The sequence below is a fragment of the Leuresthes tenuis genome, unplaced genomic scaffold, assembly GCF_036924035.1.
Source record: "Leuresthes tenuis unplaced genomic scaffold, fLeuTen1.0.hap1 SCAF_3, whole genome shotgun sequence".
NCBI classification, from domain to species: Eukaryota; Metazoa; Chordata; class Actinopteri; order Atheriniformes; family Atherinopsidae; genus Leuresthes; species Leuresthes tenuis.
Genome location: NW_027325357.1, coordinates 1,955,700 through 1,981,463, shown reverse-complemented (window position 1 = coordinate 1,981,463; position 25,764 = coordinate 1,955,700). Strand labels below are relative to the sequence as shown.

At 48.3% G+C, this 25,764-nt stretch overlaps 1 protein-coding gene across 2 annotated transcripts in view; it reads left to right on the top strand.

Moving 5' to 3' along the window:
* Positions 1–25,764, top strand: part of pik3c2b (phosphatidylinositol-4-phosphate 3-kinase, catalytic subunit type 2 beta) — a 42,800-nt gene that overhangs the window by 4,135 nt on the left and 12,901 nt on the right. The window contains exons 2-25 of one of the 2 annotated variants that reach the window (XM_072381377.1): positions 194–1,086; positions 1,716–1,816; positions 1,906–2,066; positions 2,180–2,300; positions 8,227–8,338; positions 10,152–10,231; positions 10,337–10,400; positions 11,347–11,493; positions 11,574–11,607; positions 14,285–14,480; positions 15,659–15,781; positions 15,905–16,072; positions 17,330–17,444; positions 18,476–18,618; positions 19,336–19,524; positions 19,663–19,756; positions 20,772–20,866; positions 21,200–21,380; positions 21,640–21,747; positions 23,712–23,804; positions 23,893–24,022; positions 24,669–24,805; positions 24,946–25,115; positions 25,420–25,576. In XM_072381377.1, coding sequence (XP_072237478.1) covers positions 235–1,086; positions 1,716–1,816; positions 1,906–2,066; positions 2,180–2,300; positions 8,227–8,338; positions 10,152–10,231; positions 10,337–10,400; positions 11,347–11,493; positions 11,574–11,607; positions 14,285–14,480; positions 15,659–15,781; positions 15,905–16,072; positions 17,330–17,444; positions 18,476–18,618; positions 19,336–19,524; positions 19,663–19,756; positions 20,772–20,866; positions 21,200–21,380; positions 21,640–21,747; positions 23,712–23,804; positions 23,893–24,022; positions 24,669–24,805; positions 24,946–25,115; positions 25,420–25,576 — 3,771 coding nt within the window. In that variant the 5' untranslated portion in view covers positions 194–234. Of the gene's footprint in view, positions 1–190; positions 1,087–1,715; positions 1,817–1,905; positions 2,067–2,179; positions 2,301–8,226; positions 8,339–10,151; positions 10,232–10,336; positions 10,401–11,346; positions 11,494–11,573; positions 11,608–14,284; positions 14,481–15,658; positions 15,782–15,904; positions 16,073–17,329; positions 17,445–18,475; positions 18,619–19,335; positions 19,525–19,662; positions 19,757–20,771; positions 20,867–21,199; positions 21,381–21,639; positions 21,748–23,711; positions 23,805–23,892; positions 24,023–24,668; positions 24,806–24,945; positions 25,116–25,419; positions 25,577–25,764 lie in introns of both variants that reach the window. The other variant, XM_072381376.1, reaches the window with a different exon arrangement.

The window sequence follows — 25,764 nt, the reverse complement described above, 5'->3', positions numbered from 1 at the left end:
TGGTGAGTAGATGAACGTATTTCATGCCAGAAATAAGGTTTAAAAACACCGGAGTTCCCCTTTAATGAAGCTTACTGTTGATGTTTAGTTGACATTAATTTTACATGAATGAAATATTAACATCTCTCTATTTGTTTTCTGTTCTCAGCTGGTCCTCAGCCTCTCCTTGTGTCTTTTCTGTGTCTTCCAGCAGCCTTTCAGCAGCTTTTCCTCCGTCTCTGCTCTGGAGGCACCATGTCGGCAGCTCAGACCCAGAAGGACAGCAGTGAGACGGGCTGGGGCTGTCTGGAGGCTCTGGGTCTCAGTCAGAGGGAGCTGGTTCTGGCCGAGGCCCTGCAGATGGAATATGACGCCCTCTCCAGACTTAAACAGGACAAGAGCGGAACCACCCAGACCGGATCAGCAGGTCCCAGTCAGACCCGGTCCAAGACACCAACTCCTTCTATTGAACGCCCCCGGCCCACCCCCAGCCAGGCCATTCCTCCTCCTGCAGGAGGGAGCCTGCTCAGAGGGCTCTCTGGGTCCGACTCCTCCCTGAACCAGCCTGGAGGGTCCCAGTCTCAGCATTCAATCTCACCCAGGGTGCCCCCCCCTCAGGGAGGCTACGTCAAAGAGTCCCTGTACATCCTGGACAGTCCTGAGGTCAACAAGTTCAAAGACCAATCCGGTTCCAGCCTGGCGGACTCTCTTGGTTCTGGCTCTGGCTTTCATTCCAAAGGCCTTCCTGCTGTCCTTCATGATGTTCCCCCCGCTATTCCTCCACGAAACCCCATCCCCTCATCGTCAGGGTCCGAGAACCCGTTTCTGCCCCCCCGAGGTTCCGCTGTCACTCGGGACGTGAACCTGTTCACGCCTGACGTGGATCAGCCCAAAGTGACTTCTGGGGAAGTGAACTACGACAACATCAACGACTCGCTGTCGCGACTCAACGAGAGTGGGCCGGGCTCTCGAGTTCGGCGGGCCAACGGCGATCAATCAGGGAAGCCGGTGGCTCGAAGTAAGACTCTGCCGCCTCAGGTTCCCCCCAGAACGTACGCACCTGTTCTGAAAAGCAACAAGAACCAGCGGCGAGTTTCTGCAGACCCGGTAAGAACCCGAAGCTCAAACAGCCCCCGAACTTCCAGGTGGTTCCTGCTGTGCGTTCTGATTGGTTCTGGTGTAATAAGGGAATTTAGGGGTGCATTGTGATTGGCTGGAGGTGGTTCTCAGGGTCACCTTCAGCCAATCGGAGCAGTTGCATGAGAAAAAAACGGTGAAGGCCTCAGAGGATCAGAGCAGGACATGAACACCTGACCCATTTTAATGGCTGCGTTAAAAAAACAGACGCCACCGTATTTTCATCATCTGTGAAGATTCAGAGGAATCTTCAGAGTTCTTAGAACTGCTGAAGGAAGTTCTCTTCTTCCTTGTGGAACCTCAGTGGATCTGAAAGTTCGTAAAAGGGTGGGTCTGATTTGAAGGGAGACAGAACCAGTGAAGTGAAAGATCTCGGTACCATCGTACAGAGCACCTGTAACAGGTTACCTGTTTCTGTTTTTAGCTGTAACCAGATTTTCAGGAAGGGATTAAATGTGAGCCTGTTTGAGTTTCTTTCCAGATTAGTTGCATGTTTACAGTCTCTTCGTCAGAGGTGTCGGAGCAATAGTTTGAGTGAAGGGTCGGATGTCCTGACTGTGGAGCTCTGCTCTGATTGGGCGGCTCTGTGTGATTGGCAGGTGTCGCTGAGCTCCAGGATGAACGGGTTTGGATACGAGCTGTTCCAGGTGTCGGAGGAAAGAGACGAGGAGGTGGCGGCTTTCTGTCACATGCTGGACGTGTGAGTGGCTCGTTGGATTACTTAGTGGACACTAGAGGACGGGTCCACCTGAGCAGTGACATCATCAGTGTGTGTTTGTGCGTTTTCAGGCTGCGCTCGGCGTACCCATACAGCGATGGCTCTAAGAATGCCGGCTTTGTGTGGTCGCCGTCGGTCAGCGAGGACGAGCTGCATCAGGGTCTGGGCGTCAGCGTGAAGGTGACGGTCGTCAGCGATCACTTCCGAGAGCCGCTCACCTTCACGTGCGATGGTAAGACGCTGCCTTCACTGACACCTGGACAACACCTTCCAGGTGTGGAAATGGAAGTTTTATTCAGTTTGACATCACGGCAGTAACAGCATGTTGTGTGTTGTGTTCGTGAGGCTCGTCCACGGTGGACCTGCTCATCTATCAGACTCTGTGCTACGCTCAGAATGACCTGGACCACGTGGACGTGGACGACTACCTGCTGAAGGTCTGCGGACATGAAGAGTTCCTCAACAGGTGAGAAGCTGAGACCCTCGGTAATCCCTGCACACTGTCCTGGTTGTTTTGCACCTGGTGGCTCCAGGACCTTTTTTACATCTCTACAGAGCAGATCTTTAATATGACAAACAGCGTATAGTGCTTCATGAAGGTAAATTACTCATGTCTATGATCAGGTGAACTGATGGCTGAGTTAAGTTTGTGTGACTCTGCATCAGACGGGATATTAACTGGTTCCAGAATACCTGCTGCAGGCTGATAATGTTACAGCTGAGGGGGAACAGCCAGTTACTGTTAGCTCTGTTAGAGTCAACTACAGTCAGCTACAGTCAGCTACAGTCACAGTCAGCTACAGCAGGCTACAGTCACAGTCAGCTACAGCAGGCTACAGTCCGAGTCAGCTACAGTCACAGTCAGCTACAGCAGGCTACAGTCCGAGTCAGCTACAGTCACAGTCAGCTACAGCAGGCTACAGTCTGCTACAGTCCGCTACAGTCTGCTACAGTCTGCTACAGTCAGAGTCGGCTACAGTCAGCTACAGTCAGCTACAGTCAGAGTCAGCTACAGTCGGCTACAGTCGGCTACAGTCTGCTACAGTCGGCTACAGTCTGCTACAGTCGGCTACAGTCGGCTACAGTCAGCTACAGTCTGCTACAGTCTGCTACAGTCGGCTACAGTCGGCTACAGTCAGCTACAGTCAGCTACAGCAGGCTACAGTCCGAGTCAGCTACAGTCACAGTCAGCTACAGCAGGCTACAGTCCGCTACAGTCTGCTACAGTCCGCTACAGTCTGCTACAGTCCGCTACAGTCAGCTACAGTCAGAGTCTGCTACAGTCTGCTACAGTCTGCTACAGTCTGCTACAGTCTGCTACAGTCGGCTACAGTCGGCTACAGTCAGCTACAGTCGGCTACAGCAGGCTACAGTCGGCTACAGTCAGCTACAGTCTGCTACAGTCGGCTACAGTCGGCTACAGTCAGCTACAGTCAGCTACAGCAGGCTACAGTCCGAGTCAGCTACAGTCACAGTCAGCTACAGCAGGCTACAGTCACAGTCAGCTACAGCAGGCTACAGTCCGAGTCAGCTACAGTCACAGTCAGCTACAGCAGGCTACAGTCCGCTACAGTCTGCTACAGTCCGCTACAGTCTGCTACAGTCCGCTACAGTCAGCTACAGTCAGAGTCTGCTACAGTCTGCTACAGTCTGCTACAGTCTGCTACAGTCGGCTACAGTCAGCTACAGTCGGCTACAGCAGGCTACAGTCGGCTACAGTCAGCTACAGTCTGCTACAGTCGGCTACAGTCAGCTACAGTCAGCTACAGTCGGCTACAGCAAGCTACAGTCGGCTACAGTCAGCTACAGTCGGCTACAGTCAGAGTCGGCTACAGTCTGCTACAGTCGGCTACAGTATGCTACAGTCGGCTACAGTCAGCTACAGTCGGCTACAGTCAGCTACAGTCGGCTACAGTCGGCTACAGTCAGCTACAGTCGGCTACAGTCAGAGTCGGCTACAGTCTGCTACAGTCTGCTACAGTCTGCTACAGCAGGCTACAGTCGACTACAGTCAGCTACAGTCGGCTACAGTCGGCTACAGTCAGCTACAGTCTGCTACAGTCGGCTACAGTCTGCCACAGTCTGCTACAGTCGGCTACAGTCTGCTACAGTCAGCTACAGTCGGCTACAGTCGGCTACAGTCGGCTACAGTCAGCTACAGTCAGTTACAGTCGGCTACAGTCGGCTACAGTCGGCTACAGTCGGCTACAGTCGGCTACAGTCGGCTACAGTCAGCTACAGTCAGTTACAGTCGGCTACAGTCGGCTACAGTCGGCTACAGTCAGTTACAGTCGGCTACAGTCTGCTACAGTCAGTTACAGTCGGCTACAGTCGGCTACAGTCGGCTACAGTCTGCTACAGTCAGCTACAGTCGGCTACAGTCAGCTACAGTCGGCTACAGTCAGCTACAGTCGGCTACAGTCAGTTACAGTCGGCTACAGTCTGCTACAGTCAGCTACAGTCAGCTACAGTCGGCTACAGCAAGCTACAGTCGGCTATAGTCGGCTACAGCCAGGTTGCAACTATCCTGAAAGGTCCCTGCAGCTGTTAGCTTTGGTGCTGGAGCTGGAACCATGATCAGATGAAAGAAACACGGCAGTGAAACAGTTTGTGGTTCCTTTGTGGTGTAAATGGACCTCTGGTTCCTTAATTTGTGAGAGTCAGAGCAGTGAGACGCTGACGGTTCTTCTCTGGTTCCTCTCATTGGGCTTTTCTTGCTTCAACAGCAGATTTTCTGTGAAACTGTTCTACCCACCAGTTCCTCCTGTGGCTGCTGACAGACAGATCAGCAGTATGTTCATACTCCTTGTTGTATGGCCACACTAAACGTGTGCAAACACAACAGATATGTTCCCACAGATCAGACGTGTCCCCACAGATCAGATCAGACGTGTCCCCACAGATCAGACGTGTCCCCACAGATCAGATCAGACGTGTCCCCACAGATCAGACGTGTCCCCACAGATCAGATCAGACATGTCCCCACAGATCAGACGTGTCCCCACAGATCAGATCAGACGTGTCCCCACAGATCAGATCAGACGTGTCCGCTACAGTCAGCTACAGTCAGAGTCTGCTACAGTCCGCTACAGTCAGCTACAGTCAGAGTCGGCTACAGTCAGCTACAGTCAGCTACAGTCAGAGTCAGCTACAGTCGGCTACAGTCGGCTACAGTCTGCTACAGTCGGCTACAGTCTGCTACAGTCGGCTACAGTCGGCTACAGTCAGCTACAGTCTGCTACAGTCTGCTACAGTCGGCTACAGTCGGCTACAGTCAGCTACAGTCAGCTACAGCAGGCTACAGTCCGAGTCAGCTACAGTCACAGTCAGCTACAGCAGGCTACAGTCACAGTCAGCTACAGCAGGCTACAGTCCGAGTCAGCTACAGTCACAGTCAGCTACAGCAGGCTACAGTCCGCTACAGTCTGCTACAGTCCGCTACAGTCTGCTACAGTCCGCTACAGTCAGCTACAGTCAGAGTCTGCTACAGTCTGCTACAGTCTGCTACAGTCTGCTACAGTCTGCTACAGTCGGCTACAGTCGGCTACAGTCAGCTACAGTCGGCTACAGCAGGCTACAGTCGGCTACAGTCAGCTACAGTCTGCTACAGTCGGCTACAGTCGGCTACAGTCAGCTACAGTCAGCTACAGCAGGCTACAGTCCGAGTCAGCTACAGTCACAGTCAGCTACAGCAGGCTACAGTCACAGTCAGCTACAGCAGGCTACAGTCCGAGTCAGCTACAGTCACAGTCAGCTACAGCAGGCTACAGTCCGCTACAGTCTGCTACAGTCCGCTACAGTCTGCTACAGTCCGCTACAGTCAGCTACAGTCAGAGTCTGCTACAGTCTGCTACAGTCTGCTACAGTCTGCTACAGTCGGCTACAGTCAGCTACAGTCGGCTACAGCAGGCTACAGTCGGCTACAGTCAGCTACAGTCTGCTACAGTCGGCTACAGTCAGCTACAGTCAGCTACAGTCGGCTACAGCAAGCTACAGTCGGCTACAGTCAGCTACAGTCGGCTACAGTCAGAGTCGGCTACAGTCTGCTACAGTCGGCTACAGTATGCTACAGTCGGCTACAGTCAGCTACAGTCGGCTACAGTCAGCTACAGTCGGCTACAGTCGGCTACAGTCAGCTACAGTCGGCTACAGTCAGAGTCGGCTACAGTCTGCTACAGTCTGCTACAGTCTGCTACAGCAGGCTACAGTCGGCTACAGTCGACTACAGTCAGCTACAGTCGGCTACAGTCGGCTACAGTCAGCTACAGTCTGCTACAGTCGGCTACAGTCTGCCACAGTCTGCTACAGTCGGCTACAGTCTGCTACAGTCAGCTACAGTCGGCTACAGTCGGCTACAGTCGGCTACAGTCAGCTACAGTCAGTTACAGTCGGCTACAGTCGGCTACAGTCGGCTACAGTCGGCTACAGTCAGCTACAGTCTGCTACAGTCAGTTACAGTCGGCTACAGTCGGCTACAGTCAGCTACAGTCAGTTACAGTCGGCTACAGTCGGCTACAGTCGGCTACAGTCGGCTACAGTCAGTTACAGTCGGCTACAGTCTGCTACAGTCAGTTACAGTCGGCTACAGTCGGCTACAGTCGGCTACAGTCTGCTACAGTCAGCTACAGTCGGCTACAGTCAGCTACAGTCGGCTACAGTCAGCTACAGTCGGCTACAGTCAGTTACAGTCTGCTACAGTCAGCTACAGTCAGCTACAGTCGGCTACAGCAAGCTACAGTCGGCTATAGTCGGCTACAGCCAGGTTGCAACTATCCTGAAAGGTCCCTGCAGCTGTTAGCTTTGGTGCTGGAGCTGGAACCATGATCAGATGAAAGAAACACGGCAGTGAAACAGTTTGTGGTTCCTTTGTGGTGTAAATGGACCTCTGGTTCCTTAATTTGTGAGAGTCAGAGCAGTGAGACGCTGACGGTTCTTCTCTGGTTCCTCTCATTGGGCTTTTCTTGCTTCAACAGCAGATTTTCTGTGAAACTGTTCTACCCACCAGTTCCTCCTGTGGCTGCTGACAGACAGATCAGCAGTATGTTCATACTCCTTGTTGTATGGCCACACTAAACGTGTGCAAACACAACAGATATGTTCCCACAGATCAGACGTGTCCCCACAGATCAGATCAGACGTGTCCCCACAGATCAGACGTGTCCCCACAGATCAGATCAGACGTGTCCCCACAGATCAGACGTGTCCCCACAGATCAGATCAGACATGTCCCCACAGATCAGACGTGTCCCCACAGATCAGATCAGACGTGTCCCCACAGATCAGATCAGACGTGTCCCCACAGATCAGATCAGACATGTCCCCACAGATCAGACGTGTCCCCACAGATCAGATCAGACGTGTCCCCACAGATCAGATCAGACGTGTCCCCACAGATCAGATCAGACGTGTCCCCACAGATCAGACGTGTCCCCACAGATCAGATCAGACATGTCCCCACAGATCAGACGTGTCCCCACAGATCAGATCAGACGTGTCCCCACAGATCAGACGTGTCCCCACAGATCAGACGTGTCCCCACAGATCAGACGTGTCTCCACAGATCAGACGTGTCTCCACAGATCAGATCAGACGTGTCCCCACAGATCAGATCAGACCTGCCCTCAGCACAGACCATTAATCCTGTCTGTGGTCCTCACAGACGGCTGCAGACAGGAACCAGCTGCAGCCTCCTTCCTCTGGTCTGTTTCTGTGGTGTTTTCTGCTGCACTGCAGCATGTAACTAGGTGTGGGTGGATGTGTGTTTCTGTCTGATAACCTGCAGCTGTGAGGTCAGTTGAACTTCCTGCAGTGAAACAATAGCTGTGAATGACCTGTCTGCCCAACGCTGGGCTCTGCTGCTGCCTGTGTGTCATGGTTTAACGGTTTAACAACATAACGTATCATCACCTCTGAATTCAGACATGATGAGTCATGAAAGGTGACATATTCTGCCCTTTTTAACAAGTTCACCTCATTTTCTGAGGTCTTATTGAGCTGTTTGAGAGGTTTTGAACCCTTGTTTTTGGACCTAAATGAGGAGTCCCGCCCTTTTTGTGAGGTCACCAGATCAAAGATCTGACAGTCGAACAGTCCCCAGATGTTAATGTCAACAGTTCCAGCTTCTTCTCTGTTTGATTCGGGCCTCAGGTCAGTTAGTTTCTGCCTAAAATCAGCGATTCAAACTTTAGTGTCGGATCCGTTCAGATAGAGCAGAAGTTTTCATCTGTTTCTGATGAGTCTGCTTTTAATTCAGAGGCTTCAGTCTGAAGAAGAGTTGCTCCTTACACTGAGTAATGTCTCACCTGTCTGTCTCTCACCTGTCTGTCTCTCACCTGTCTGTCTCTCACCTGTCTGTCTCTCACCTGTCTGTCTCTCACCTGTCTGTCTCTCAGCTCTCAGACTCTGGCCGGGCTGGAGTTCGTCCAGCAGTGTCTGAAGTTCGACTGGGACGTCCGACTGTTTCTCACCAGGAGATCGGCCATCAACACTGAGCTGGCTCGCAGGGTCTGAGCGCACATGCACATGCACATGCACATGCACATGCACATGCACATGCACATGCACACGTCTGGTTTCTATCGACTGTGGGGAACAGTCACTAACACAAAGCATTCTTTAGCCCGTTACCCTACGCCTAACAATCCATGGTTTGTCTAAACCATGGTTTAGACATTGGGGGGGTCCAAGAAAAACAAAATAGTTGAGTGCATTATCTACAATTCTTTATTTATATATGAAAAATTGGACATTTAGAACATAGTTTAGAGGACTACATTGACCATGTAAGTTCACATCTAAAGGAATAGTGTAATTTCTCCGAGACAGTGACTGCCCCCCCACTTTGTTTTGGTTAGTTGCTTACTGTTTACTGACCTTAAACACACCTACCAATTACAGTTATGCTCTTCCAGTAGTTCTGTAGCAAATAGGACAGCTTCCAATGGAAAACGACCAAATACCCAAAGCATGTTTATGGAAATATTTCAATAAGGACAACTAATGATGTAACAAATTACAGACTTTTCCTTTAACAAAAAATGTGCCGAGGACTTTTAAGTCCAGGTTCATTTCTATTGTCTCAAAATGTGCATTAACAATGAAAAGTCTAATAGTCTAATGTTATTTTTGTTTTAAGTTCTTTTATTTTGAAAGGGGGCGGAAGTTTATTTTGTTGATTCTGTGTTGGATTTCCTGTTCTGGTACAATCTGCTCTGTCGAGCAGCGGCTCCGTCAAAAGTAGAAGTCCAACGTAAAGATAAGGAGAGCCGCTGCTGAGACGGCGGCGCAGCCGTTACCACGGTAACACACGGAAATAAACTGAAAATAAATAAGACATAACAAGAGACCGATCCCTTGACAGGGTTCATAAAAGGAGAACATGCATTTTACATATTTTCTTCTGTATATTGGGGGGGACAGGTTGGTATTTTCTCAATATTGGGGGGGACACGACCCCCCCCCAAAGAAGGCGTGGTTACGCCATAGCTAACAATCACAGCTGAATGCCGAACTCTGACCCTAAAACCAAGTTTTAATCCTCAAACATCACTCATGGGGACAAAATGTCTGCCCCCACGTTCACATGTTCCCATCATGTAGGAAAACACGTGTATCTGTGGCGAGGTGACATCCAGGATCAGACTCTGGATGTGTGCACAGTTTCAAACGAGCTTAAAACTTTATGAGATTAAAGAAACGTGTAACAGTAGAAACCTTCCTCTCAGGACTCATCATCAGAACCGTAAACACACCCAGGTGAGGCCGACTCCTCACCAGCTGGAGCAGCTGCTCCCTCTCATCAACACAAACAGGAAGTCTGAATGTTTACCGTGTGCCGTAGCCCATAAACACGCATCCATCATCCTCCAAGCAGCTCCTGCAGCTCAGCTCCCAGATGTCCTGTTCGCAGACAGGAAACAGAACCGTCTACTTCAGGAAACAGGAAACTAAACAGACTGACACATTCTACTTCTCCAGTGGAAATATGTCACGTTTCAAGCTATCAGACTTTATTTGTAGAGCACTTTTCATACAACTGTGCAGCTGAAAGTGCAGATGACAGGATGATAGCAAAAGACTGACACCTACAGGTGAACAGCAGGTACTGCAGACTCCTGCCATTGGCTGCTGATGTCACCACCGATAATAAACCACAGATTGGCAAATAGCAGACAGCTGATTCAGCATTGATCATAATAGAGTAAAGATCTACATTTACCAGCAAAAACGCAGATTAATACAAACAAACCACCTGGAACAAAGTTAAACGGCAGGAAGAGGAGGAGCCAATCAGAAATGGTTTTATTTCTTTTTACAGAAAGAAGATGACGACACAGCGTCCTCCATGAACCACAGCATCCTGCTGCAGGAGCGGCCAATCAGACAGACCGTAACAAGGTGAGAGGCGGGGCCTGGTTGAACCGGTTCTGATGCTGGAGACAGAGGTCTGGTTCTGAGTATCAGACACAGTTTTCAGTGTTTGTCTCTGATGTGTTCGAACAGGGAGGCTCTGACTCTGCTGCTCGATACCTTTCATAACGAAGCCGAGTCCTTCCTGCTGTCAGAGGTGACGCACACACATTCACGTGCACTTTCTTTGACTCGAGAACAACTTTTACTGTTGCTGCATCACATCCTACATTTGTTTCTTTGTTCAGATCAAAAAGAATAAAAAGAATTCAAACTGACTTATTACAGAGTTACAGTGGAATGAATACAGTTAAAGGGGAACTCTGGTATTTTTAAACCTTATTTCTGGCATGAAATACGTTCATCTGCTCACTGAGAACGGAGGGATTTGGTTCCGCTCTTGTCCTGTTTAAGTCTGGAGAGGGCGTCATATTCCATCTGCAGGGCCTCGGCCAGAACCAGCTCCCTCTGACTGAGACCCAGAGCCTCCAGACAGCCCCAGCCCGTCTCACTGCTGTCCTTCTGGGTCTGAGCTGCCGACATGGTGCCTCCAGAGCAGAGACGGAGGAAAAGCTGCTGAAAGGCTGCTGGAAGACACAGAAAAGACACAAGGAGAGGCTGAGGACCAGCTGAGAACAGAAAACAAATAGAGAGATGTTAATATTTCATTCATGTAAAATTAATGTCAACTAAACATCGACAGTAAGCTTCATTAAAGGGGAACTCCGGTGTTTTTAAACCTTATTTCTGGCATGAAATACGTTCATCTACTCACCAATGCAGCCTCTAAATAAGGCATTATCTGTCTTTATTTCACCAATACTTTAAGAAGAATGAATGAATGAACGTGTGCTATAGCTCTGTTAGCTCATAGCTCTGTTAGCTCATAGCTGCTGTTAGCTCATAGCTCTGTTAGCTCATAGCTGCTGTTATGTGGCTACTTGCAGCCATAGGAGAGCTAACGGAGGGATTTCTACACAGGCACTCTACTGGGACGACTATCAGACTTTCAGATAAAGTCTCTGTCCAGAACTTCTCAGTTTTGTCTTCAGAGTCGCTGCTCTTCATTTAAGTGTTCCTCTTCTTCTTCTTGATCTCTGAAGGCGGAGCTGCCGCTGCACGTGGAGCGCCTCGTCCAATCGGTGAAGGCGCTCTGCAGCTCGTTAGCTGCCGTGGAGACGCCTGACGTGACGTCAGCCCTGAGCCAGCTCCCAGCATGCCCCTGTCGTCTGCAGCCCAAGGTTCTGAAGGTGAGATGTGAGGTCCAAGAGAGTCTTTTCTTCACTCAGATCATGTTCTCTGCTTCATGTTTCTCTCTCTGTCCTCCCAGGATGCTTCAGTGCTGGTGCTCAGAGAGAACAGAGGTACGAACCAACAGGAAACACCGTGTTTATGTTTATGCATTTAGCAGATTTACAGGTAGGCAGTTAGGGTAAGGGACCCCTACGGACCCCTACTGGAGGTAATAGATGTTTTATGACAGTGATGTTACATCCAACAACTGTAGGGGGAGCCAAGATAATAATATTCTGTCGTAATTCTTTATAAGAAAAACTAATCACTATTTACAACAAAGTCTCATTTCATATTCAAATCAACAATCTATCCCATGTAGATACCCCCCTTTACACAAAGTCCCCCCTTTTACACAAAGTTCCCCCTTTACACAGAGTCCCCCCTTTACACAGAGTCCCCCTTTACACAAAGTCCCCCTTTTACACAAAGTTCCCCCTTTACACAGAGTCCCCCCTTTACACAGAGTCCCCCTTTACACAAAGTCCCCCTTTTACACAAAGTTCCCCCTTTACACAAAGTCCCCCCTTTACACAAAGTCCCTCTTTACACAAAGTCCCCCTTTTCACAAAGTCCCCCCTTTACACGGAGTCCCCCCTTTACACGGAGTCCCCCCTTTACACGGAGTCCCCCCTTTACACAAAGTCCCCCTTTTCACAAAGTCCCCCTTTTACACAAAGTTCCCCCTTTACACAAAGTTCCCCCTTTACACAGAGTCCCCCCTTTACACAAAGTCCCCCCTTTACACAAAGTCCCCCTTTACACAAAGTCCCCAGTTTTTATAAAGTCCCCCCTTTACTCAAAGTCCCCCTTTACACAAAGTTCCCCCTTTACACAAAGTCCCCAGTTTTTATAAAGTCCCCCCTTTACACAAAGTCCCCAGTTTTTATAAAGTCCCCCCTTTACACGGAGTCCCCCTTTACACAAAGTCCCCCCTTTACACAAAGTCCCTCTTTACACAAAGTCCCCCTTTTCACAGAGTCCCCCCTTTACACGGAGTCCCCCCTTTACACGGAGTCCCCCCTTTACACGGAGTTCCCCCTTTACACGGAGTCCCCCCTTTACACAAAGTCCCCCCTTTACACAAAGTCCCCCTTTTACACAAAGTTCCCCCTTTACACAAAGTCCCCCCTTTACACAGAGTCCCCCCTTTACACAGAGTCCCCCCTTTACACAAAGTCCCCCCTTTACACAAAGTCCCCCTTTTACACAAAGTTCCCCCTTTACACAGAGTCCCCCCTTTACACAGAGTCCCCCCTTTACACAGAGTCCCCCCTTTACACAGAGTCCCCCCTTTACACAGAGTCCCCCCTTTACACAAAGTCCCCCCTTTACACAAAGTCCCCCTTTACACAAAGTTCCCCCTTTACACAAAGTCCCCAGTTTTTATAAAGTCCCCCCTTTACACAAAGTCCCCCTTTTACACAAAGTCCCCCCTTTACACAAAGTCCCCCCTTTACACAAAGTCCCCCCTTTACACAAAGTCCCCCTTTTCACAAAGTCCCCCCTTTACACAAAGTCCCCCCTTTACACAAAGTCCCCCCTTTACACAAAGTCCCCCCTTTACACAAAGTCCCCCTTTACACAAAGTCCCCCTTTACACAAAGTCCCCCTTTTCACAAAGTCCCCCTTTTACACAAAGTTCCCCCTTTTACACGGAGTCCCCCCTTTACACGGAGTCCCCCCTTTACACGGAGTCCCCCCTTTACACGGAGTCCCCCCTTTACACGGAGTCCCCCCTTTACACGGAGTCCCCCCTTTACACAAAGTCCCCCCTTTACACAAAGTCCCCCTTTTCACAAAGTCCCCCTTTTACACAAAGTCCCCCCTTTACACAAAGTCCCCCTTTTACACAAAGTCCCCCTTTACACAGAGTCCCCCCTTGACACAAAGTCCCCCTTTACACAAAGTCCCCAGTCTTTATAAAGTCCCCCCTTTACACAAAGTCCCCAGTCTTTATAAAGTCCCCCCTTTACACAAAGTCCCCCCTTTACACAAAGTCCCCCTTTTACACAAAGTCCCCCCTTTACACAAAGTCCCCCTTTACACAAAGTCCCCCTTTACACAAAGTCCCCCTTTACACAAAGTCCCCCTTTACACAGAGTCCCCCCTTGACACAAAGTCCCCATTTTCACAGAGTCCCCCCTTTACACAAAGTCCCCATTTTCACAAAGTCCCCATTTTCACAAAGTCCCCCATTTTCACAGAGTCCCCCCTTTACACAAAGTCCCCCTTTTTCTAAAGTCCCCCCTTTACACAAAGTCCCCCTTTACACAGAGTCCCCCCTTTACACAAAGTCCCCCCTTTACACAAAGTCCCCCCTTTACACAAAGTCCCCAGTTTTTATAAAGTCCCCCCTTTACACAAAGTCCCCCCTTTACACAAAGTCCCCCTTTTACACAGAGTCCCCCCTTTACACAAAGTCCCCCTTTACACAGAGTCCCCCTTTTTCTAAAGTCCCCCCTTTACACAGAGTCCCCCCTTTACACAAAGTCCCCCTTTACACAGAGTCCCCCTTTTTCTAAAGTCCCCCCTTTACACAGAGTCCCCCTTTACACAGAGTCCCCCCCTTTACAAACTCTCTGGCTGCTGATATTAGCTGTTAGCCTGAGCTCCGTACTTTAGACAGTCTTCAGTGACTGACTTCATGTTTGTCCTGCAGCATCTCAGAGGTGAGACGGGTGTAAACCTGATTATTCATCAGTTCAGTGGTCCTAATGGCTCCTTTGTGATCTCACTGACTCGCAGAGAAAGTGGTGGAGAAGTTGACGGCGGCCATCTTGGATCTGGTGGAGCTGTACTGCAGCACCTTCAACGCCAACTTCCACACGACGCCACAGAATCAGAGCTTTACGGCACCGGTCCAGGAAGCCGGCCTCGTCACCAATGTGCTGTCCTTCAATGTGTATGCTGCCCACCGCATCCCCATCACCTGGGCCGCCAGGTACGACCAAACCACCACTAATTCAAACCTTTTTTACCTTTGGTTTCTCACCTCACAGTCACATTTGGGGAAATCATGCTTCATGTTTTAAAAACCAGTGAAATAACAGTAAAGGTGCATGAACGGGTTGCACCATCAGAACCAAAGGGTAGAATTACTGTGGATGTTCCAGAGAAACGGTGAAGTTGGTTAAATCTGCTCGATGCAGCAGAAATAAATATGGCTTTAAACTGCAGCTTTCAGCACAAACTGAAGCAGAAATGATCCGACCCACTGTGAAAGGTCCAGTTCTGCTTGGCTGCAGCACCGCTGATCATTCAGCTGTTCTATGGAGGACTTAAACCGCCATAATCTAAAGTTATTACAGAAAAACATAGAAACTGTAGTTGAAATGATGATAAATGATACAAATTGTTGTATAAAATGTTAAATAAATGTAATTTTCTGCTTCAATTTTAAACCCAATTTATTTAAGATTGTGTTAATGTTGCTGTTCCTTTACTTTGATCTATTATTTTATTTTAAATATGTTTGTTGGTCTATTTGTTACTGCTGTATTTAGTTATTTTGACTCTCCTTTACATCGTCTTGGTATATTTATTCCCTCGAAGGGATTTATTTTATTTTTAATTTCACCATAATTTTTTTTAATTCAACTTTTGTGATATATTTAATTTATAGATGTAATTATTTCTCTGTTATTTCCCCCTATTTATTGAACCAAGCCCATTTATTTCCATGTTTTCCCTTTATGTTTCCTGTAACCTTTTTTACATTCCTGTATCCTGCTTAATTATGCAAATGAGGGGGCGGGGCTTCTGATTGTGTCACAGGCCCAGCTTTTTATCTATTGGTTGATTAACATTGAGTTTCATAAGATGGCGCCTGAAACCGAAGCTACAATACAGATGGCTTGTACTTTGTGACAGTTTATGTTCCCTTAGTCGGTCTCTTTTAACTTTTAACTTACATTTTTAACTTTAAATATCTACCTTGCAAAGTGAATCTGATCGCTCTGCTTAGAATACAGCAGTCGTTTTTAAAGTTTGAACAAAAATGTAGGTTTAGTCTGATGTTCTTAAGTTGAATCAGACGTTATTTAGATGCTAACGCTATAAGCCTTCATCACCTCCCAATTCCACCAATCAATCAACCTGTTCTGCTCTCTCATTGGTCAGTTACGAGGGTTTCTTCCTGTCCTGCTCCTTGACTCACGGAGGGGCGGAGCTTTGTGCGCCACAGCACACCAGCAAACAGTCGGTCAGCAAGTACCTGTTTCACCTGGTGGTGTGGGACCAGAGGTGAGTACCTGAGCTGTGACATCACTGCCTCACCTGCACATGTTACCTGAAGCATTCTGTGATGTCAGCATGTGATGTTCTGAGGTCTAACCCCACCCTTCCTCTTGACTCCGCCCCCCTCAGGGTGTGTTTCCCTGTGCAGATCAACCAGCTGCCCCGAGAGTCTCAGCTGATGGTGACGCTGTACGCCAGCCCGCTGCCGCCCCCCGGGGGGGCCGAGGAGAAGGGGAAGCAACGCCGCAGCATGGAGGCTCTGGGCTGGGTCACCATGCCGCTCTTCAACTTCAGACAGTGAGTTGCATGATGCGATCACGCCTCTATGATTCATTAGTAAGCTGAGGTGTGGCCTCTGACCCCGGGGTCAGTCAGGGTCAGGCTGTGGGTCATGAAGCAGCTAAAATAGTCACCAAAATAAATAAAACGAGTCTATTTTAAAGGTACACATTTAAATTAAAGGTGACATTCAGTAAAAATCCCTTCGTTCTGTTCCTGGAGCACATATTAGGGTCAGAAAACTTTAAACTAAATAACTTAGACAAAAGAACTGTGTCAAATGATGTCACTTCCTCCCAGCAGCAGCTAAAATAGTCACCAAAATAAATAAAATGAGTCTATTTTAAAGGTACACATTTAAATTAAAGGTGACATTCAGTAAAAATCCCTTCTTTCTGTTCCTGGAGCATTATTAGGGTCAGAAAACTTTAAACTAAATAACTTAGATAAAAGAACTGTGTCAAATGATGTCACTTCCTCCCAGCAGCAGCTAAAATAGTCACCAAAATAAATAAAATGAGTCTATTTTAAAGGTACACATTTAAATTAAAGGTGACATTCAGTAAAAATCCCTTCTTTCTGTTCCTGGAGCACATATTAGGGTCAGAAAACTTTAAACTAAATAACTTAGATAAAAGAACTGTGTCAAATGATGTCACTTCCTCCCAGCAGCAGCTAAAATAGTCACCAAAATAAATAAAATGAGTCTATTTTAAAGGTACACATTTAAATTAAAGGTGACATTCAGTAAAAATCCCTTCTTTCTGTTCCTGGAGCACATATTAGGGTCAGAAAACTTTAAACTAAATAACTTAGATAAAAGAACTGTGTCAAATGATGTCACTTCCTCCCAGCAGCAGCTAAAATAGTCACCAAAATAAATAAAATGAGTCTATTTTAAAGGTACACATTTAAATTAAAGGTGACATTCAGTAAAAATCCCTTCTTTCTGTTCCTGGAGCACATATTAGGGTCAGAAAACTTTAAACTAAATAACTTAGACAAAAGAACTGTGTCAAATGATGTCACTTCCTCCCAGCAGCAGCTCACTTCCTGTTTTATAAAAGTCAGGTTTGAAAAAGCCGCTCAGTGTTTAAACTGAGTTAGAGTTTGTGGAAGCTGTTTCTCCTCCTGACCTTGGCATTAAGCCGTGGTTTCCTGTCACATGACCCAGTGGGACTTCCTGCTGTAACCAGGAAGTGTGTGTGTGTGTGTGTGTGTGTGTGTGTGTGTGTGTGTGTGTGTGTGTGTGTGTGTGTGTGTGTGTGTGTGCAGCGTCTTGACGTGTGGCAGGAAGTTATTGGGTCTCTGGCCTTCGACGCCGGGGAGGAGTGGAAACGCCCGCACGAGTTCTCCCAACTTCAGCCAGCCGGACAGCGTCATCCTGCAGGTGAGAAACACACCTGCATAGGTAAAGCAGCGAGTCTCAGGTTTCCTGTGCCAGGTCAGAGGTCACGTGAGCCACAGCCAATCGGCTTATCTCACAATAAGTGACAAACAGAATATTTTAAATAAAAGTCAGTTTATGATAAACATGTTCAGAAACGGTGAAAACAGTCACCTGTCCGTCCCATCTGTCCGTCTCACCTGTTGGTCTCACCTGTCCGTTCCACCTGTCGGTCTCACCTGTCTTTCTCACCTGTCTTTCTCACCTGTCTTTCTCACCTGTCCGTCTCACCTGTCCGTCTCACCTGTCCGTCTCACCTGTCTTTCTCACCTGTCCGTCTCACCTGTCCGTCTCACCTGTCCGTCTCACCTGTCTGTCTCACCTGTTGGTCTCACCTGTCCGTTCCACCTGTCGGTCTCACCTGTCTTTCTCACCTGTCTTTCTCACCTGTCTTTCTCACCTGTCCGTCTCACCTGTCTTTCTCACCTGTCCGTCTCACCTGTCCGTCTCACCTGTCCGTCTCACCTGTCTTTCTCACCTGTCCGTCTCACCTGTCCGTCTCACCTGTCCGTCTCACCTGTCTTTCTCACCTGTCTTTCTCACCTGTCCGTCTCACCTGTCTTTCTCACCTGTTGGTCTCACCTGTCTTTCTCACCTGTCCGTCTCACCTGTCTGTCTCACCTGTCCGTCTCACCTGTCCGTCTCACCTGTCCGTCTCACCTGTCTTTCTCACCTGTCTTTCTCACCTGTCTTTCTCACCTGTCCGTCTCACCTGTCTTTCTCACCTGTCCGTCTCACCTGTCCGTCTCACCTGTCTTTCTCACCTGTTGGTCTCACCTGTCTTTCTCACCTGTCCGTCTCACCTGTCTTTCTCACCTGTCCGTCTCACCTGTCTTTCTCACCTGTCCGTCTCACCTGTCTTTCTCACCTGTCTTTCTCACCTGTCTTTCTCACCTGTCCGTCTCACCTGTCCGTCTCACCTGTCTGTCTCACCTGTCTGTCTCACCTGTCCGTCTCACCTGTCTGTCCCTCAGGTGGATTTCCCCTTGTCGTCCTTCGAGGTGCGCTTCAGCACGCCTCCTCCTGCAGACTTCTGTCCTCAGTATGATTTCAGCCGGCTGGACACCATCAGTCAGATCCAGCTGCAGGACGTTCTGCATAAGAATGCCTTCTTCTGGTCAGACACACACACACACACACACACACCTGCACACACACACACCTGCACACACACACACACCTGCACACACACACACACACACACACACACCTGCACACACACACACACACACACACACACCTGCACACACACACACACACACACGCACACACCTGCACACACACACACACACACCTGCACACACACACCTGCACACACACCTGCACACACACACACACACACCTGCACACACACACACACACACCTGCACACACGCACACCTGCACACACACACACACAACTGCACACACACACACACACACCTGCACACCGTAATGACATCACTTCTCTCTTATGTTGCCATAACGACACCTCTTCTTCATCCAATCATTCACAGAGTTTCACACAAATTGGGGACATTTTTACTCTGATTTTCGACCATGTTTTAATTGGACGAACAGACCGATGCAGTTACCAGATTCAGCTCATTTCAGCTCAGTTTCCTCTGAAATGTAGAACCATTCCTCTCATTTTGTGATTCTGAGAAAGTGATTCATTCCTTCAGCTCATCTTTAATCAGGTGGGGGGCGGAGCTGCCTCCCCACCACATTACGACCTCAGAGGATATCTTTAAAACTAATTTAAAAACCCATTTTCACTCCCTTCTTAATTTAGATTGACATAAAACATCTACCAGCTACAGATGTTGGGTTACAGATGTTTTTGTCTCCTCAGGCTGACTGTGGAGGACAAGCGGCTGCTGTGGGAGAAGAAGGCGTTCTGCCAGGCGGAGAGCGCGGCGCTGCCTCTGGTGCTCGCCAGCGCCCCCTGCTGGCAGTGGGCCTGTCTGCCAGACATCTATGCGCTGCTCAGGCAGTGGGCGTGTCTGGGTCACCTGGACGCTCTGGGACTGCTGCACGCCTCGTACGTCTCGCCCTCCCGTGATGAGATTAACTCAAAGTTCAGCTGGTTGTTTATTGAAACCCAGACACCGCAGGTGTCAGCTTCCAGGGCTGCACAGGTGAACAGGTGCGATCACCACGGCTTCTTCCTGTGTTGCAGGTTTCCGGACCAGGAGCTGAGGAGGACGGCGGTCCAGTGGATGGACTCCATCTCAGACCCAGAGCTGCTGGACTTCCTACCTCAGCTGGTGCAGGTAACCCAGAGGGTTCACTCACCTGTGTCCTTCCTTGTGAATCCAGACTGAGCGCGCTCAGAATGACCATCAGAGCGACTCTTTACCATCTGAAGACGGTTTCATAACGAGTGGAACGGCTTCACTTCTCCCAGCAGATAGTTATTAAACTGAGGAACCTTCTGGTCTTCATCCAGTAAGAATTAGAGCAAAGATTCTTAGACTTAAGACCTGATCTGAATGCATCTGTTTCTGTGAAGCCACCATAATCCTAAAAGTCCTCTTTGTGTTAGACCCAAAGTAAACGGAGAGCTGCTCCAGAACCACACAGCCTAAATATTTGGTTCTGGTCTCGTCTGAAAGCTAACTCTCTGAACTTCTCTGTTTTCAGAGTTCAAACATCTTTAACTCAGTAACACTCCTGTAGATGACTGCAGCTGTGAGCTGTTAGTTAGGAACCACAGTCGGACCACAGCCTGTTGTCTGATCCAGTCCTGGTCCAAATCTAACATCAACAGAACAAAACTCAAGTATTTTATACACATTTTTCTGAAAGTGTGTCTCCAAACCCTCTGGTTGGTTCTTGTAGCCTGCGGGCACAACATGGAGCTCCTATTGGCTCAGACAGCTGTCAGTCAGAAGATAATTACCCAATCAGGAGCATTACCATGGAAACTGACTTATGCTGATTGTACCTGCAGGACTTTCATCTTCAGTCCTGAATAATGACACCGTTTTAAATCTAAATGTGATGGTCCAACACTTTCTTATCGCCATTCCGCCAAAGGTCCTGCCTCCCCAGCGCCATTGGACTCTGTCCAGCATCGACCCAGTAACCCGCGGCGACCAGCTGCTCCTCTTTATGTGTAAAACTTTCTGAGTTACGTTCACAGAAAAGTGGAATAAAAATGGTTATTATTTAGGCCATAGTCGTGCAACCTGGTAGCCAGCGTTGATCTTCTGACTCAAGTCTTACTTCAGAACCAAAACCCACCTGTGGACCTCATGGTGACCCGTCTGTCTCTGTCCATCTCAGGCTCTAAAGTACGAGTGTTACCTGGACAGTTCTTTGGTTCGTTTCCTCCTTCGGAGAGCTGTTGGGGACGTTCGTATTGCTCACTACATCTTCTGGTGAGAAACACACACACACACACACGCAGGCAGGTGGGTTCTGGTCAGTTCTGGTCAGACTGGCTGGGTCCAGTTTGAACCTGAGAGGTCAAACTTTCTCCTGATCTGTTTCGCATCTTATTGATAATCTCAGAATTATGTCAGAGTGATGCCTCTTCACCTATTAAACAATCTGTGTCAGAGTTCAGACAGAGTTTGCTGTGTGTGTGTGTGTGTGTGTGTGTGTGTGTGTGTGTGTGTGTGTGTGTGTGTGTGTGTGTGTGTGTGTGTGTGTGTGTGTGTGTGTGTGTGTGTGTGTGTGCGTGTGTGCGTGCATGTGTGCGTGCACATCAGGTTGCTGAAGGACAACCTGCAGGACAGCCAGTTCAGCGCCCGCTACCAGCACCTGCTCGCCGCTCTGCTGTGCTGCGTGGGGCGGGGTCTCCGTGACGAGTTCGACCGGCAGTGCTGGCTCGTCTCCATCCTCACCAAGGTGGCTCAGAGGGTCCGCGACGCCACGCCGTCCAGCAGACAGGTGAGGAGGCGACCCTGACATGTCACATGACTACCACAGAGAAACGTGTCTGGCAGGATGTGAAAGTGTGTGTGTGTGTGTGTGTGTGTGTGTGTGTGTGTGTGTGTGTGTGTGTGTGTGTGTGTGTGTGTGTGTGTGTGTGTGTGTGTGTGTGTGTGTGTGTGTGTGTGTGTGTGTGTGTGTGTGTGTGTGTGTGTGTGTGTGTGTGTGTGTGTGTGTGTGTGTGTGTGTGTGTGTGTGTGTGTGTGTGTGTGTGCAGGTTATCCTTAGGGAGGGTCTGGAGGAGATGAAGCAGTTCTTCTCTGTGAACAGCAGCTGCAGACTCCCTCTGAACCCAGCGCTGCTCGTCACAGGAATCAACATCCAGGTATAAACACACCTGTATAAACACACCTGCAGAGGCACACCTGTATAAACACACCTGTAGAAACACACCCGTAGAAACACACCTGTAGAAACACACCTGTAGAGACACACCTGTAGAGACACACCTGTAGAGACACACCTGTAGAGACACACCTGTAGAAACACACCTGTAGAGACACACCTGTAGAGACACACCTGTAGAGACACATCTGTAGAAACACACCTGTAGAAACACGTTTGTATAAACACACCTGCAGAAACACACCTGTAGAAACACACCTGTAGAGACACACCTGTAGAAACACACCTGTAGAAACACACCTGTAGAAACACATCTGTAGAAACACACCTGCAGAAACACACCTGTAGAAACACACCTGTAGAAACACACCTGTATAAACACACCTGTATAAACACCTGTAGAAACACATCTGTATAAACAAACCTGTATAAACACACCTGTATAAACACACCTGTAGAAACACACCTGTAGAAACACATCTGTATAAACAAACCTGTAGAAACACACCTGTATAAACACACCTGTAGAAACACACCTGTATAAACACATCTGTATAAACACACCTGTAGAAACACACCTGTATAAACACATCTGTAGAAACACACCTGTAGAAACACACCTGTAGAAACACGTTTGTATAAACACACCGGTATAAACACACCTGTATAAACACCTGTAGAAACACACCTGTATAAACACCTGTATAAACACACCTGTATAAACACACCTGTATAAACACACCTGTAGAAACACACCTGTATAAACACATCTGTATAAACACACCTGTAGAAACACACCTGTAGAAACACACCTGTAGAAACACACCTGTAGAAACACACCTGTAGAAACACATCTGTATAAACAAACCTGTAGAAACACACCTGTATAAACACACCTGTAGAAACACACCTGTATAAACACATCTGTATAAACACACCTGTAGAAACACACCTGTATAAACACACCTGTAGAAACACACCTGTATAAACACATCTGTAGAAACACACCTGTAGAAACACACCTGTAGAAACACACCTGTATAAACACACCTGTATAAACACACCTGTAGAAACACACCTGTATAAACACATCTGTATAAACACACCTGTAGAAACACACCTGTAGAAACACACCTGTAGAAACACACCTGTAGAAACACACCTGTAGAAACACATCTGTATAAACAAACCTGTAGAAACACACCTGTATAAACACACCTGTAGAAACACACCTGTATAAACACATCTGTATAAACACACCTGTAGAAACACACCTGTATAAACACATCTGTAGAAACACACCTGTAGAAACACACCTGTAGAAACACGTTTGTATAAACACACCGGTATAAACACACCTGTATAAACACCTGTAGAAACACACCTGTATAAACACCTGTATAAACACACCTGTATAAACACACCTGTAGAAACACACCTGCAGAGACACACCTGTAGAAACACACCTGCAGAGACACATCTGTAGAAACACATCTGTTGAGTCTGAACCCAAGGCCCAACTCCAGCACCAACACTGTCCTGGTCCAGATTTAAGAACCTCTGACATCTGAGGGTGAGCTATGAACACTAACCAGACCAACTTAAACTGTGAGACCCACAGGTTTAAAACCAGAACCAGAACTCATGGAGACTCCAGTCTGATTCAGGAAAGAACGATAAAAACTGAGCTTCAACTTGTTGTGTAAACCACAGAAGAAGAACCTGAGCTCCTGTTTTAACGTCACCTCTTGGGTTCATGACCGCTGGCCAATGAGCTTCGTTCACTGTTTTCAGCTAAATTTATAAATACGGTTTGCTGCTACAAACTCTGTCAACTGAAATTATCCTGATATGATCGAGACCAGAACCGGTCCTTTTCAGGGTCACTTTGGATCCTCTGATTGGTCAATCTGAGGCATTTCTTTTTCTTCTGTGGTTTTACAGTCGTGCTCATTTTTCAACTCCAATGCCGTCCCTCTGAAGCTGTCCTTCCATAACCTGGACCCCCTGGGAGAAAACATCAACGTCATCTTCAAGGTAAGACACCTGTTCACACCTGAGCACCTGACACAGGTGATCGAACAACTGGTGACCTGTGCGAGCTGACGTCTGCGTCTCCGTCCAGTCAGGAGACGACCTGAGGCAGGACATGCTGACCCTGCAGATGATCCGCATCATGAACAAGATCTGGATCCAGGAGGGCCTGGACATGAGGATGGTCATATTCAAATGTTTCTCCACGGGCAGAGGAAGAGGTGAGGGCGCACAGGTGTATACCTGCGAGACAGGTGTTGGTAAGGTGGAGAGACATTTCATAGGTGAACACCTGTATACCCAAAAAAATGTTTGTTTACTGTTGTGTGAGGTATGACTGATGTTCCCTGTATTCAGGTTTGACTTACAAGTGTGTTACCTGTTCTAAGGTGTAAATGACAGGTGTGTTGCCTGTTCTCAGCTGTGTTACCTGTTCTAAGGTGTAAATGACAGGTGTGTTACCTGTTCTCAGCTGTGTTGCCTGTTCTCAGCTGTGTTACCTGTTCTCAGGTGTGTTGCCTGTTCTCAGCTGTGTTACCTGTTCTCAGGTGTAAATGACAGGTGTGTTACCTGTTCTCAGGTGTGTTGCCTGTTCTCAGGTGTAAATGACAGGTGTGTTACCTGTTCTCAGCTGTGTTGCCTGTTCTCAGCTGTGTTACCTGTTCTCAGGTGTAAATGACAGGTGTGTTACCTGTTCTAAGGTGTAAATGACGGGTGTGTTACATGTTCTCAGGTGTGTTACCTGTTCTGAGGTGTGACCGACAGGTATGGTACCTGTTCTCAGGTGTGACTTACAGCTGAGTTACCTGTTCTCAGCTGTGTTACCTGTTCTCAGGTGTAAATGACAGGTGTGTTACGTGTTCTCAGGTATGGTGGAGATGATTCCTCACGCTGACACTCTGAGGAAGATCCAGGTGGAGCATGGAGTCACCGGATCGTTCAAAGATCGAACGCTGGCCGACTGGCTGCAGAAACACAACCCTGCAGACGAGCAGTACGACAAGGTAACACACCTGTGCACAGATGCAAAAAGGTGACTTCACCTTGTGAGGTTTCCGTTAGGAATCTGGAACCTGAACTTTGTGTCAGCCGTTGAAATGGTGCTAACTGAATAAACACTCACCTGTGCTGCTCCACCTGTCAGGCCGTGGAAAACTTCATCTACTCGTGTGCCGGCTGCTGCGTCGCCACCTACATTCTGGGAATCTGCGACCGCCACAACGACAACATCATGCTGAAGACCAGCGGCCACATGTTCCATATCGACTTCGGGAAGTTCCTGGGACACGCCCAGATGTTTGGAAACATCAAGCGGTGAGAGGGTGGCAGGCTGTCCAGGTGTCTCAGTGACACCTGGCCAAAACAGTACGACCTCAGGCCAATGCAGAGCTGGTTTATTGATCCAGATGATTTACAGATAGGAAACAATCAGATCAATATTTGCTGTGACTCAGATCACCTGAACAGCTTTTTCAAAGTACCTGGAAGCTGTTCTCACCTGGTGTTATGCTGCACCTGTGAGTCTTTGCTGTCTAACTGCACAGGCCTCAATACAGCTTATTGATCACTGTATTGATCACAACCTTGATTCAGCTGAGTAACGCTGTGACTCCTGCAGGGACCGTGCCCCCTTCGTCTTCACCTCTGACATGGCGTACGTCATCAACGGAGGAGACAAACCGTCGAGCCGCTTCCACGACTTCGTGGACCTGTGCTGCGAGGCGTACAACCTGATCCGCAAACACACACACCTGTTCCTCAACCTGCTGGGCCTGGTGCGCACACACACACTCGCTCAGTAGATTTATTTACAGCCACAGACCGTAAAACGTTGAGAACATCAGTCATTCTTATCAGTTTAGACTTTTATCTAATCTCAGACAGTTTCCTACTTCATTTAATCTGTTGATAAACGTCCATTTTTTACATTTCAGGCTGCAACACACTCCAAAAACAGTTAATA